The sequence below is a fragment of the Tachypleus tridentatus genome, chromosome 13 (assembly GCF_004210375.1).
Source record: "Tachypleus tridentatus isolate NWPU-2018 chromosome 13, ASM421037v1, whole genome shotgun sequence".
Lineage (NCBI taxonomy): Eukaryota > Metazoa > Arthropoda > Merostomata > Xiphosura > Limulidae > Tachypleus > Tachypleus tridentatus.
The window spans coordinates 121,636,592-121,651,694 of record NC_134837.1 but is presented as its reverse complement, the minus strand read 5'-3'; the positions used below and the strand labels follow the sequence as shown (position 1 = coordinate 121,651,694).

Below are 15,103 nucleotides of genomic sequence, written 5' to 3'. Positions count from 1 at the left end.
AGCGGACCGTAACCTTTTCTCCTTAAGAAAATTAAGTTCAAAGAAAGATTTGTAACATGTCTTCGGAAGTATTGGAAATCTTTCACTCACTCAGTCAACACGTGCTACGAAACTTAACCAAAGTATGGTTTATGTACACAAAGTCGATGTTCTTTCACATATAAGATCTATTTGGTGACCTGAAGTAAAACGAATAGATCAATATTAAAGGAAAATTTCTTGTAGAAGAACAACTCAATATTTTAAATAAACTCAACAAAAAAACTCATAACGTATACGATAAGAACCACTTTTAAAGAAAGCCTTGGGTTTTGACACAGCAAAACGTGATCTCCATTACGAATCGTTTCTTTAAAATTCCCATGTTTTGAAGCACTTATCAAATCAACATCGTAATAACATCATTGAAAATGTAAAGAAGGAAACTTGGCGATGTATCACAAAATATATTCGTTCATACAACCCGAAGATCTAATGTTTAGACCAGATAAAAAAGAAAAAATGAAACTTCTGGTTTCATGTTTTAGTTTTCCTTCTCCTGTAACGTCCGTTTCGATTTTGGTTAGAATGCGAATGGACACTTTGCATTTTAAACTAAAAGAAACGGAACTAGAAATCTCAACTTAAATTTCACTTTACTCTTACCCGTTGGCTAAAGGGCCACCTCACGAACCTCCCACCCCCACCTAAGAGACCCGCTACAAAAAGAACTTTATCAGAATGTTTTAAAAACCGAATATAGAATTGAATGCTATTTTTATAACGTATCCACATATGAAAACATGGACAATTCAATCAGTATCCTGGAACGCTATCTACTGCACGCCCTGCACTTTAATTAAACTTTTCACGTTTATCTGCTTAATTAAATATTATTGTTTAATTAAATGATTTTGTTCTCAGACTCAGGGTATTTTCCACTATACTTGGCCTACTCTGGTCAGCGCTTTTTTCGATACTACAGTTGGTATCCGTTCCAGCTTCGATCTGCCATCCTATGAAAAAGTCCATCTATTACAGTTTGTAACTACAATCTGATCCGTAACCAATAGATAGTTCTTACTTTTATCTTACTTAATAACAACAACAAAACATATGTTTTCATCACATTAAAGTAGAGTGGTGTGACTTAACTTTAATAACCACTAAAGATTCAAGTCACACACAGGAAATAAACAGAAAGTTACACCTGTATTGTTCTAATTCTGTATACTATAAAATGTAAACAATATCTGTGTTGTTCAAGTCCTGTTTATTGTAAAACATTCAATATCTGTATCGTTCAAGTCCCTTGTATTGTAAAACAAGGAATATCTATATTGTTAAAGTCCTGTATGTTTTAAAACATATTTAATATCTGTAGTGTTCAAGTTCCGTGTATTGCAAAACATTAATAATATCTATTTTGTTTAAGTTACACGTATTGCAAAATAAATACAAACCAAGTGGGTATTTAAAATGTAATCTACAAGTAGGTCTAACACAGAAGGCAGATTGTCAATAGCGATAACAGCCAACTGTTAACTGATCAAGTAGTGGAATCAGAGCTTCACTTTTACCGCGCAGCCACTACCCCGATGCGAGAAAAGCGTTTTTACGACAACGAGACAAGAGCCTTGGATCCATAAGCTGGGTTTGGTAACCACTATATCACACACATAAACAGATAAATGTTCTAAAATTGATCCAATAGCTGCAAATAAAAGGCCGAAAGGTGTGAATAAAAAAATAAAACAAAAAACATATGCATTCATGATATACGTACATATATATAAACCACACATTCATGATACATATATATAAATAACACAAGTATGTCGTTAATTAAACCGATATTTTCAAATTAATTTTCCTTTATTTTCTCCCGGATTTCTATTATATCTTAAACTCCATTATACTGTATTAAATAAAAACTGTGACGTTTGTTTTAACTCATAATTTAGGTCTGCATTTTGTTTTGTGATGGTTAATTAGGTTTCGTTTGTTTTGAATTTCGCGCAAAGCTATTCAAGGGCTACCTGCGCTAGCCGTCCCTAATTTAACAGTGTAAGACTAGAGGGCAGGCAGTTAGTCATCACCACCTATCACCAACTCTTGAGCTACTCTTTTACCAACGAATAGTAGGATTAACAGTCACATTATAAAACCCCCACGGCTGAAAGGGAAAGCATGTTTGGTGTGACGGGGATTCGAACCCACGACCCTCAGATTACAAGTCGAGTGCTTTAATCACCTAGTTATGTCGGGCCCAATTCAACTTCAAATTTGTAGACGCACATATTATGTTCCCTAAAAGTTAACCTTCTTTGTTTCATGAAAACGTTATAAATCATGAAACATTACAACTCCCGAGTTTACTAATTGAGGAATTAATAGTTTCATGCTGAATGGCAGCTTAGGTGCACGTGGGTTAAACAGCCAGGTGAAATAGATCCCACGATTCTTCAGTTATTGACCACGTGGAAGACATTTCGTTAACCTGAAGATGACCTAGGAAGGTCGAAAAGTTATATTCTAAAAGTTTTAATACCCATAACAGCAGCCCTGAGATACACATGGAAGACAGACACCAGCATTCGCCGCCATATTGTCTGTTTCTGAAAACGAAATAATGGTACTTACATTTATTTTAAAGTGGCGCTCACAGCGGAACTGTGCCAGCAGTATCACGTCTCGAACCTTAGACTTTTCGATACATAGTCCATCAACTTTATGCAAAGCAAAGCCAACTCCGGCTCTGAAATAAACATGTTTAGCAAGCTAAGCCTTTTTTTTTTTTTTGACACACGTGTCAGGAGATTTCACAGTGATACAGGATACTTATAAAAACAAAACATACTACTGCTGCAATTGGGGAAACACGTGTTTTGTAAGACAACATTAGGAAAAATCGTTTTCGTCCCCTCTACAACCCCCTCAAACAATCACTTATGCGCATGTTACTATCGTCGTGGTAAATGGGCCGAAGATGAATAACACAATGCGACCCATTTAAACAGTGAAAGTAAAAGGCACCAACACAGCACGTGACTCACTCCACGCGCACCCCAAGCATTCAACATTATCGACTCGTCAGCATGTGCCCTCTATAAAACGCTGTTAAATCGATTGCAGCCGTTGAAAATAGGAAAAAAAACATGTGGTGGTTAAAAATATACTTTATAAATGTCTATTAAATTTAAATTAAACTGTTTAATTACTAATTTATTGAAAAGTAATTCTCTGTTTTTTTTTTTTCGTTAAGAGCACACTTACACGACAGAAGACATTTGCTTTATGTGTCAAGTGCACGGCTTACACATGATAATACCATTTTATTTTGTTACATGACTAATATTCATGATAGTCAGAGGGCGAACTCTTTCTTCAAGAGATGTGAACAGACAAGATACAGTTATTAAAAAAATAGAGAGAGAGAGTGGTAAGAAACAACCATATGCGAAACACTCGATATTTTTATAGGCTTCGTTTTTGCTTTCTAAACGATAATGTTCGAAAAGAAACGTCTCCTCAAAAGAAGAAATTCCAGAATGTTCGATGTTAACATCTGAATAAACCTGCGTATAACTAAATAGTATTTGGCATGATTAATTTAAACAGAACGGTTCCTTACTGGAAAGATGGACTGCCGAGCAAGTGAAGGGCAACCAGTCAGAAAAATTGGTTACTCTTAAACGAATAGTGAGGCTGATTATATATCACAGTTATAACACTCACAAAGATAAAAGTGCTCAGTTTGTTCAGTAGTTTATCACGAATCGAACTTCAGGCCTTCCAATTCGCAGCCCACAAACAAAAACCACAAAAAACTTAATAACCCTACGCCTACACGAGATAATCTCAAATTGAAACTTGTTATTACTTTTAACAGTTTTTAACCTAGAAATTGCGCAGATTTCTAAAGTACTTTGGTCGTACTGTTCGAGAAGAACTACAACAAAGTTCGACAGTCAACGGATATCGTTTTCGTTTTGCAGAATGTTAGGGATAACAAATATAATGAGTTGTTACATACAGTCACTTCGAATAACCCAAGCAAAGGACAATATCAATATTTATGCACATTATTACGTCACAAGAATCATATTTCTAGACCAACGATTCACTTTCAAAAATAATAATTTTTCAAACTATTGGTATTCCAACCTGAAGAAGACCCCACACTTAGAACGTCTGACGTACATAGGAACATTCCCAGATTCTTAACAACCTTGGACCGGAATGCTGGTCGTCTGGTCCAGAATTTGAAACGCGATACAGCAATAGCATGCTACACATTTTCATCTTTTTGTGTTGAAAACGTAGTACAGTTTTGTTATACGGTTCAAAGCTGGACAAAGTAGGCAGCATGGCTGTCTGTATAGCGAAGAGGTCAGGGTTCGAGCCGTGATACGCTCGCTGTTGAACACATTTCCGAGCCTTAAAGATACAGTGAATCACATAATCTGCTTCCAAGAGCTGGACAAAGCCCTAGTTCAAAATTAAAGGCGGTTACCTCAAACCTTAGGGCATTCTAGCCTTTAGTTGACCTACGCTTAAAAGGAAAAAAGCTACAAATTATTTTACTATATCAACATTGTAACGAGAATATGTACTTTTCTTACACTCTTACTTATAAATATTATAATGTAGTGTTTCACCAGTTGAACACCATTACTGTTAACGACATTGTTTACCATAAACCAAAAACACTTCACGAGGTTCAGCCAGCTCAGAAGATTTAGACCAGTACTAAATATTTCCACTAAGGTAACAGAGCAAAACAAACTCTATAATGAATACTTTCCTAAATAGTTGCCAATTTACAGGGCTTATATATATATATATAATTGGTTTTTTAAAATGTCAGTTTATCAGGCTTTTCTTATGTTCTGTTTAACGTTACAGTAACGAATTTTATCCTTCCTTCCAAAGTCCTGTATCTGATATACATTAATGATTGTTTGTTTGTTTTTTGAATTTCAAATCTACTCCTAATTTAATGCGTCCCTAATTTAGCAGCGTAAGACTAGAAGAAAGGCAGCTAGTCATCACTACCCACCGCCAACTCTTTGGCTACTCTTTTACCAATGAATAGTGGGACTGACCGTAACATTATAACGCCTCCACAGCTGAAAGGGCGAGCACATTGGTGTGACAGGGATTCGAACCCGCGATTCTCAGATTACGAGTCGAACGCCTCAACCCACCAGACCATGTCTGGCCTATACATTAATGAAAACATACAGTTTTGTACGTGGTTTTCATACATACACACACACACAAAAGGATCACATTTAAAAAATACGTGGTTTCACCGAGAGGCTTTGGTTTTCTTTGGATTTTCAAAAGATTTTGAGTTTAACAACAATCGCCATTTTCACAAATTATTTGGATGACGTTTGACCTTCCTCAATCTGTGAACTTTTGTTGTTCTTGTTTTCTTTACCACTTTTATTAACATAACACGGCCATATTAACGACCAACTTGTACACAATTCGCGAAAACAACGTTCATTTACACAACAAAATCCAATGGACTCGATAAGAATCATTTACACGACGTAACTAAAACACGTACATGAGAACTGTTTATTTACACAACGTAAATAAACACGTACACCAGGCACGACAACTGTTTATTTACACAATTGAAACCTGTAAACTGGGGCTGTTATTGATTACTTACTGTCAACAATGAGGCTGGCTGGGTCGGAATATTGTACACCTTTGTCGTTGCGAGCGATGCAGTGGTAATTGCCTTCATCCGCTTGTCCTACATTGTTTAGTAAAAGGTCACCGCTGTCAAGAACTTGAAAAGTTGCTTGACCATTGTGATGTATACTTCGTCCATCTCGTTGCCAGGAAACGCTTGGCTGTGGACTTCCGCTTGTGAGGCACGTGAAGACGACTGTTTCGCCAATCACAACCGTCTTGTTGCTCGGTCCTTTTAGAATGATCGGTTCTAAAACATGAAAAATAACAACGTGTAAACTGATACGTTTATTGGAAACAAAGCACGTGTATAATCTGTGAAGCCTTCCAATGTCTTGTAATAAAAATTATTCTAATGTTACTCTAGCCTACTTACTCGCACGAGCGAAACGAGGCGGTGTTGAATATAAAAATTAAGAGTACAGGCGGTAAACGTTTTATGTCTGTCTGTAGATACGTAACTTAAAAGGAGATCTAGACCTAACTTGGCATGCAAACTTAGTTGTTCAAAACGAAACCAAATTCATATTAATCTTTCTCATATATTGGGAAATATACATACATATATAAATATTTTGAAATAACTCTTTATATCATTACTGCAGTACCTATTGTAAACAACCGAGTCTGAAGAAAACGCAAACCACAACAAATTTCTACAATTCAATGATTACAAATAAATTTTTCAGCATTTTGGCTTGTTTCCCATAATAACCAGAATATACAGTAATAAAATATCCATCTACAAGGCGGAAAATAAATATATTACTACTGTTTCACATCACGTAACTTCCGATTTATACTAGGGTTAGAACAAGTGCTTAAGCCGAAATTAGAGAACAATTTCACGGTTTAAAAATTTCTTGAAGGGTATTTCTCACTTCTTGACACAGAATATAGTTTTCCGCAAGAAACAAAATTAAAGATTATTAATAAATTTAATTAATGTATTAAAGGTATAAATTCAGACAGTAGGAATCTTTACCACATCTCTACTATAAAATGGGCTGCTTTGAGCAAGAAGTGACGTAACTACTTTGCCATTTCTGCCAAGTTTCTCGATTCTGCTGCTTCATCTCCTCACTTCCCTTGTCTTACAACTGTTTTGTAGAGTAAACACGCGACTGAAAAATCTTTACAGAGATTTTCCTAATTTTTAGTCCACTTACACGTTTTGTTTTTTGTTTTCAAGAGAGAAAAAATGGAGGAGCACACTCTCCTTAAAATAAGCTAAAAAACAGTTTTAAGGTAAAACATTTAAAATGCATCATAAGAGCTGCAGAAAGAAAGCCCATTATGCACTGGAGAGTTCACTTTATTCGTGGACTTACCCGGAACGTTTTAAGACATGTTAACTTTGCCAGCAACAACCAAAAGAGACAAGTTAGCTCTTCAGTTTTAAAGATGAATAAGTTATTTTAAAATGACAAAAATACAATTAACTAGACATAGAATTATACACGGACCGTTCTCTACCTTAAAACAGTTTTTATTTGCAAGACTGAAGCTTTAACCGAGCAAGAAAAAAAAACTTTCGTAAATAATAATAATAATAAATTCATGTTAAGAACGTTCCGTGTATAATTCTAAATATTAATTTACCTACCTTATGAGTCTTAAAAAGTCAAGTTAATAGATTCTGAAGGCTTGGGGATTGCAATCAGAAAATTACAAAAATGATATTTCTGTTACTTGTTAATCTACTAAAATTAAAACCCACATTCTTGATTTTCGTTTCTCGAATGGAAACAGTTCGATTTTCTTACATTTTTATTTTCTGTTACCAGCAGAAATGTCTTTTCTTCTCTCTCGGTATCATGTTAGGAAACAGTGGAAATGAGCAGTTTTAACAACAACCGACAGTTTCTTTTATCAATCTAATACCTACTGTGCTGACATATATCAGTTCATTTCTTTATCAGATCGTAAACTAACTGAATACATTCCGGAAAACTGATCAATGAAACGAAATAATTTGTACGTTCTTATGAAAGCCCAACACAGTAATGGATAGAAACTAGCGATACTGTCCGTCGTACATTTCCGTTTCTTTCAACAAAGGATGGCCGTGACCTAGTGGATCAAGGGGGGACTGTGGATCCCAGGTGTTCGTGTCCCCTTGACACGAGGGGGGGGGAGTCTTAAAAGTATACGCGCGTTTTGCAGTTAGACAAAAGGGATGATGTAGTCTAGCTATATTCCCACTAGTCTATCACTTCATTGTGCGTAGATAGCTCACGAGCAACTTTGCCAACCAGGATAGCACATTTAACGGTGCCATTGTAGCGCGCGGTCTACATAGATACTATCAATAGCACTGTTTTAATTATTCGCTAATACATAATTTCTCGATAAATGATTTATATCTATTCACGTATTTGTTCAGTAAATAAAAATACTTTAAATAAACTGTGGGTTCCAAAAAGAGTACCTAAAACCTTAGGTTATAATTGCATTAGTTTTGATTGTTGGAATTTATTTCATTCGCATTAAATTTGCCCCCAAAACGTTATTTAATCTTGTTTGTTTTTTTTACTTTATTACTTTAAAGGTGTTAATTTAAACACCTGGTGCCAATTGTAGGTAAACGAAAATTAACACAGTGATACCATCGGTGTAGACCACACGCTCCAGTAGCACACATTTAGCTATAGATGGCGCCGTATCGTTGATCTTTACGTCCATAATTGCGACACCAGTGGAAAAATTATAAACTATCATTGGCGGTAACAAACTGGTTCATATTAAACAATCGCTTGTAATATCCACCCTTACTCTTTATCTCGAACTACATATCCACACCAAGAAATCTTAAAACTTTTGAATACAGCACTGCTTCCGATATGAATATTCATTTTCAACGTATAACGTAAAAAAAAAAAAAATCACTGTTTTCATATCGCACGCTCATTTTAGCACACTCCTCAAGGATTCGTCATTGCAATCAGCTGATGTGCACGTTGTACAGTCGCCCGAGGTTCAATATTAGTGACGTCAAAGTGTTTTAACCAATCAAAAATATTCATTTATTATTATTAACAACTTGTGGGATTTCGACCAGAAGTTTGTTGCTTGTGTTTACTTCCACAGAAATGCAGATAATTTTTCCCACCAGGAGATGAAACTTGATACTATTTATTCCCTGTAAGAAACATCCGGGAAATTCCAGCGATATGCAGTCTTCTTCCATTACAACTAAATATGTTTCGACAAGTTTGGCATTGCAAAGATGAATAATTAAGCATTTATATCTGGGTCGCTTAAAATTTCCAACCGTTAACCATGGGAGAAAATAACAACTATTTAAACTATTCCAATAATTTTCATTATTTGTTAATAGAAAACTCACAATAAATCAAGTTTAAATACTTGGAAAGTTAAAAAGTTCGTTGCGTTAAAAACACAAACACCTTCTTTAAAAGGTTAAGCTATGGTGAGTTTACAAATAACTTCTTTACTTCAACTGGTGTGGTCACGTTTAGAGACAAATATACTACGTTAATATTCAAAACAACAGACGGTATCTCGAAACAATTCAGTTACGTTACGACTACCGGAAACAGCCAAGTCATTACAGAAATTGACAGCATATCCTTCTACTATCGACGTTGCTGTTCACCGCTAATTAATAGCAGTATCAACTTCTTTTATATGTCTGATAAACTTTAGTTTAGAGATATAACTTTGTTGACACCCAAAATGCTAGGAATCGGAGGGAGAATTTTGCAAGAGTGGGAAGCTGACAAATCCGGTTCCCCGTGGGTACTAAAACAGCACAAACAATGTCTACTATGTTACCGTTCCAGGAAATGGGAAGCTACTCGGACAAACTAGTCTGTCCCCCCACCCTTAGTCTGACAGATACATTAAATGTCTCCACTTTCACGTGATATAATCACACGACAAGGATATCTGGGATAAACGTTCTGTTTTATGAGCTCATATCAGTCACGCTATTCGTTAAGTTTGACCAGACCAACTGAAAACAACCTACAGATATGTCCAAATAAGCAGACAATAAGCACAACCAGAGAGGACGTTGTTTAACCGGAGCTGTTATAATCTTCGTGGAATTTCTCAGGCTAGCTAGGGTAGTTTTATTTGTTTAACCAGTCCTTGCCTTTTGAGGTTAATTGACGTACTCTGATTCCATCAAGCAGCGAACGAAGTTTCTATTCATATAAAAACAAAAAAACAAACAAAGCTCATGTGGGTGTCTTTTTGTAGTTGTTACAACTCTTGTAATTAGCGATTTCCTACCATCAAATCTGTTGGTTTGTTATTTTGTTTCAGGCATTCTTAGAAATATATGTAGTGAGAGGGGGCGGTGGTTACAGGTAATTATCATCCAGTTAGCCACAGTAACTAAAAATCACAAGTTTTGTCCATGACCTTGACATTCGAGAGAGGCTGGGGCATTTTGGTACGTAAAAGAACAGATATTCAAGATGTACTTAACCATTATAACATGAATTTTTTATCGTTCATTACTGACGGGATAAAAGCTACATCATACTGAGTGACGTTGTAGTTGCATCTATTTAAAACAAAAGTCTGAGTTTATGGAGCTTACTGATGAAATTATGTAAGAAACATAGGGGAAACTCTAGCATCAATCAGTACGAGTGACTGGAACACCAATGGCACTTTTATATTATACTTTCGTGCGTTCTTAGAAATACAGTAACTAGTTTAGGAAAAATTAGTTTAACCGTATGTGCACGGTAGGGGTCAAAGTTCAGAGTCATGACCTTTTTACAGAGTATAGAACGATTCAATAATGGTTTTATGTGATGTCACAGTTATCAATGATTCGTTTTACTCAACATTTCTGATTTAGCGACAGTTTCTGACAGAGAAGAAATACCAGAGGCAGTGTACATGGTTCCCCAAAAAATCTTCAGATATGTTATTTGGAGGTTCTGCATGTGATGTAAATACGATCTGCAAAGCATGCAATGGACAAAGGTGTTGTTGTTTTTTTTATTCTTCACGTGAACACCATTTTGTAGTCCATCTGTGTCGAACTGACTTCAGTACTTCACGTACACAATCTTCATCAGCACACCTGGTATAACAGACTACTGACTAGCCTTTCGTGAAGAAAGGCTACATAACTTTGGGATTAGAGTCAAGATAGATTCCTTTTCCGATACGGAGCCTGTCCAGTAAAGTAGTGACCAGTAGGGTCAAAGTTTGTGAAGATGTTTTCAACAGACACAATGTTTGAAGATAAGCTTAAAAAAACACGAAAGAAAATTATGAAAAAAATCGTTAGTAGACCACAAGGGGTGCGTGGAAAAAATCGTTAGTAGACCACAAGGGGTGCGTGGAAAAAATCGTTAGTAGACCACAAGGGGTGCGTGGAAAAAATCGTTAGAAGACCACAAGGTGCGTGGAAAAATCGTTAGTAGACCACAAGGGTGCGTGGAAAAAATCGTTAGTAGACCACAAGGGGTGCGTGGAAAAAAATCGTTAGTAGACCACAAGGGGTGCGTGGAAAAAAATCGTTAGTAGACCACAAGGGGTGCGTGGAAAAAATCGTTAGTAGACCACAAGGGGTGCGTGGAAAAAAATCGTTAGTAGACCACAAGGGGTGCGTGGAAAAAAATCGTTAGTAGACCACAAGGGGTGCGTGGAAAAAATCGTTAGAAGACCAAGGGTGCGTGGAAAAATCGTTAGTAGACCACAAAGGGTGCGTGGAAAAATCGTTAGTAGACCACAAGGGTGCGTGGAAAAAAATCGTTAGTAGACCACAAGGGGTGCGTGGAAAAAATCGTTAGTAGACCACAAGGGTGCGTGGAAAAAATCGTTAGTAGACCACAAGGGGTGCGTGGAAAAATCGTTAGAAGACCACAAGAGGTGCGTGGAAAAAAATCGTTAGAAGACCACAAGGGGTGCGTGGAAAAATCGTTAGTAGACCACAAGGGTGCGTGGAAAAAATCGTTAGTAGACCACAAGGGTGCGTGGAAAAATCGTTAGTAGACCACAAGGGGTGCGTGGAAAAAATCGTTAGTAGACCACAAGGTGCGTGGAAAAAATCGTTAGAAGACCACAAGAGGTGCGTGGAAAAAATCGTTAGTAGACCACAAGGGTGCGTGGAAAAAAATCGTTAGTAGACCACAAGGGTGCGTGGAAAAAATCGTTAGTAGACCACAAGGGTGCGTGGAAAAATCGTTAGAAGACCACAAGGGTGCGTGGAAAAAATCGTTAGTAGACCACAAGGGGTGCGTGGAAAAAAATCGTTAGTAGACCACAAGGGGTGCGTGGAAAAAAATCGTTAGTAGACCACAAGGGGTGCGTGGAAAAAAATCGTTAGAAGACCACAAGGGGTGCGTGGAAAAAATCGTTAGTAGACCACAAGGGTGCGTGGAAAAAATCGTTAGTAGACCACAAGGGGTGCGTGGAAAAATCGTTAGTAGACCACAAGGGGTGCGTGGAAAAAATCGTTAGTAGACCACAAGGGTGCGTGGAAAAATCGTTAGAAGACCACAAGGGTTCGTGGAAAAAATCGTTAGAAGACCACAAGGTGCGTGGAAAAAATCGTTAGAAGACCACAAGGGGTGCGTGGAAAAAAATCGTTAGTAGACCACAAGGAGTGCGTGGAAAAAAATCGTTAGAAGACCACAAGGGGTGCGTGGAAAAAAATCGTTAGAAGACTACAAGGGGTGCGTGGAAAAAAATCGTTAGTAGACCACAAGGGGTGCGTGGAAAAAAATCGTTAGAAGACCACAAGGGGTGCGTGGAAAAAAATCGTTAGTAGACCACAAGGGGTGCGTGGAAAAAAATCGTTAGTAGACCACAAGGGGTGCGTGGAAAAAAATCGTTAGTAGACCACAAGGGGTGCGTGGAAAAAAATCGTTAGAAGACCACAAGGGGTGCGTGGAAAAAAATCGTTAGAAGACCACAAGGGGTGCGTGGAAAAAAATCGTTAGTAGACCACAAGGGGTGCGTGGAAAAAATTTCTACAAGAAAACAGTCCGGAGATGTTTTTTTTCAAAATTTTGTTTCGTTCATTTTCTACAATATTAAACGATAACATTTAAACCAACGGTACCCTAAGGAACTTTGTGGAATATAAAAATTCCCTTGTGTAAGTTTTCATTATTGCTTTAACATCTTTATTCTTATCACAGAAAACTTTTATATATTAGAAATATGTCAACTGAAGATACTACAGTAAATATGTAGTCTTACGAACCTCAAAGAAAATCAATATCAAGGCATTTTAAAATGACACATGCGACCACCAACCTACCCCCCTCCTTTTGTTTTTTGTACTTTCACATGAGTGCTTCGGTGTGAAATATTTACTATTCAACTTAATATAGTAAATTACATATAAGCTTATGTAGCGTGTAATTTAACTGAAATAATTTTGTTTTTTAAGAATGGTTGCGCAAAGCTACACGAGTAACCAGCCACTAGCATAGGTAGAGCTGGCTGTGTTTTGAGCCAGTAGGGAAGGCAGCAAGAAAAAAAACAAAAACATGCCACGATCTTTTGGATCAAACAGTGGGGATTTAATGTCAAATCATCACCACAGCCCCAAAGCGAGAAGAACTTTTTTTTCCGGCTACGAGACATAAACCATGAATCATCGGATTCATCTTTTGTGTGCACGCTAACCAAGTTATACCAGGGCTATTCAAAAAATACGCGGACTGACGTTATAAAACAAAATGTACTTTATTTAGAAGTTACAGGTCTGGGACTCCTTCAAAGTACTCTCCTCCCCAACGCACACACTTATCGTAACGGTGTTTCCACTTGTTGAAACAGTCCTGGTACGCTTCTTTTGTAATGTCCTCCAGCTCCTTCGTCGCATTTACCTTAATCTCGGGAATCGTCTCAAATCTTCTTCCTTTCATGGGTCTTTTGAGTTTGGGGAACAAGAAAAAATTGTAAGGAGTAAGGTCAGGTGAGTAGGGGGGGGGGAAGAACAGTGATCGAGTGTTTGGTCAAAAACTCACGAGTTCTGAGGGCTGAATTTCGCAGCAACGCAGTGCATCTTCAATTTTTCGGTCAAAATCTCGTAACCAGATCCAACTGATATCCCACACTCTTCTGCAAGCTCCCTGACAGTCAGACGTCGATTTGCCCGCACCAGGGTGTTGATTTTGTCGACATGTGGGTCGTCAGTTGACGTGGAAGGACGTCCAGGACGCTCATCATCTTCAATGGACTGTCGACCATCCTTAAAACGTTCATGTTACTTGAAACATGCCGTACGCTTCATAGCAACATCACCGTAAGCCGTGTTAAGCATAGCAAAAGTTTCAGTCGCAGATTTTCCAAGTTTAACACAAAATTTCACAGCAAGTCGTTCCTCCTTCAGGTCATTCATTCTGAAATCCGCCAAACGAAAAAATCGCACTTCACTTAAAACCGCGTAGCTAATACACAAATGAAGATATCTGCAATCGGGAAACGGCGTCGTAATCAGCTGATTTGTGCGAACCTAGCGACACCAAGCGGATTCCCCTGGAACCAACTGGAGACGTGCAATTCAAACAGTCCGCGTATTTTTTGAACAGCCCTCGTATGCTAGTTAGTATTTTGTACTTATGTCTTTAATAAAAGCAAAGACTAATAAACAGTAACTATAAATATACATTTGTAAATAATGTTTGACACCAGGTGGTGTTGTACAGATACACATCTGGTGAGATAGTGGATTTTTCTCTTCTGTTATTTATTTTAAATAAATTCACTTTGTACGTTTTTTTTAGTGGGGGGGACACTACAAAGCAGCTGTTCCTTAAGTTAAGCCTGATGTAGCCTTTCTCTACTTGTACTCGGTTGGATTTCAAAGCGCGTGAATGTTAAATCTATCAATTCACGTGTTTTTTCTTGTTCAGACATTCTTCACTACTCTCGTGAGGATTCTAAAAATATCTTACTTATCGAAAAAAAACAACACATTAACAGACATTCGAATTACTCATCACAGCACTAAAACTTGGATGTTCTCACTGACGCCAGACGCAAAGAAAAACTCGGTTCAAATTGGTATAGCTCTTTATTTAACTTCCAACTTTACATAAAAATAAGTATGAAATGCGGTTAGAAAGAAACGAGGTTTCTTTTCATTGCGCTGAACAGTTAATTACGACCGAAGAACAGTCAATCATCTTAAAAGATCAGTGTCTGTCCGCTGCCATCGAGGTGGTTCGTTTTGCAAGTTTATAAAGGTCGAGAGCCCGGCATGGCCAGGTGGGTAAGACACTCGACTCGTAATCCGAGGGTGGCGGGTTCGAATTCCCGTTACACCAAACATGCTTGCTCTCTCAGCCGTAGGTGCTTTATAATGTTACGGTCAATCCCATTATTCGTTGGTTAAAGAACAGCCCAAGAGTTGGCGATGGGTGTCGATGACTAGGTGCCTTCCTTCTAGTCTTACACTGCT

The 15,103-nt window shown here is 37.5% G+C and overlaps 1 protein-coding gene across 1 annotated transcript in view; it reads right to left on the bottom strand.

The window, feature by feature from the left end:
- LOC143237152 (tyrosine-protein kinase transmembrane receptor Ror2-like) overlaps positions 1–15,103 on the bottom strand; it is a 67,461-nt gene that overhangs the window by 26,142 nt on the left and 26,216 nt on the right. The window contains exon 2 of the mRNA XM_076476085.1: positions 5,669–5,944. Coding sequence (XP_076332200.1) covers positions 5,669–5,944 — 276 coding nt within the window. The remainder of the gene's footprint in view (positions 1–5,668; positions 5,945–15,103) is intronic.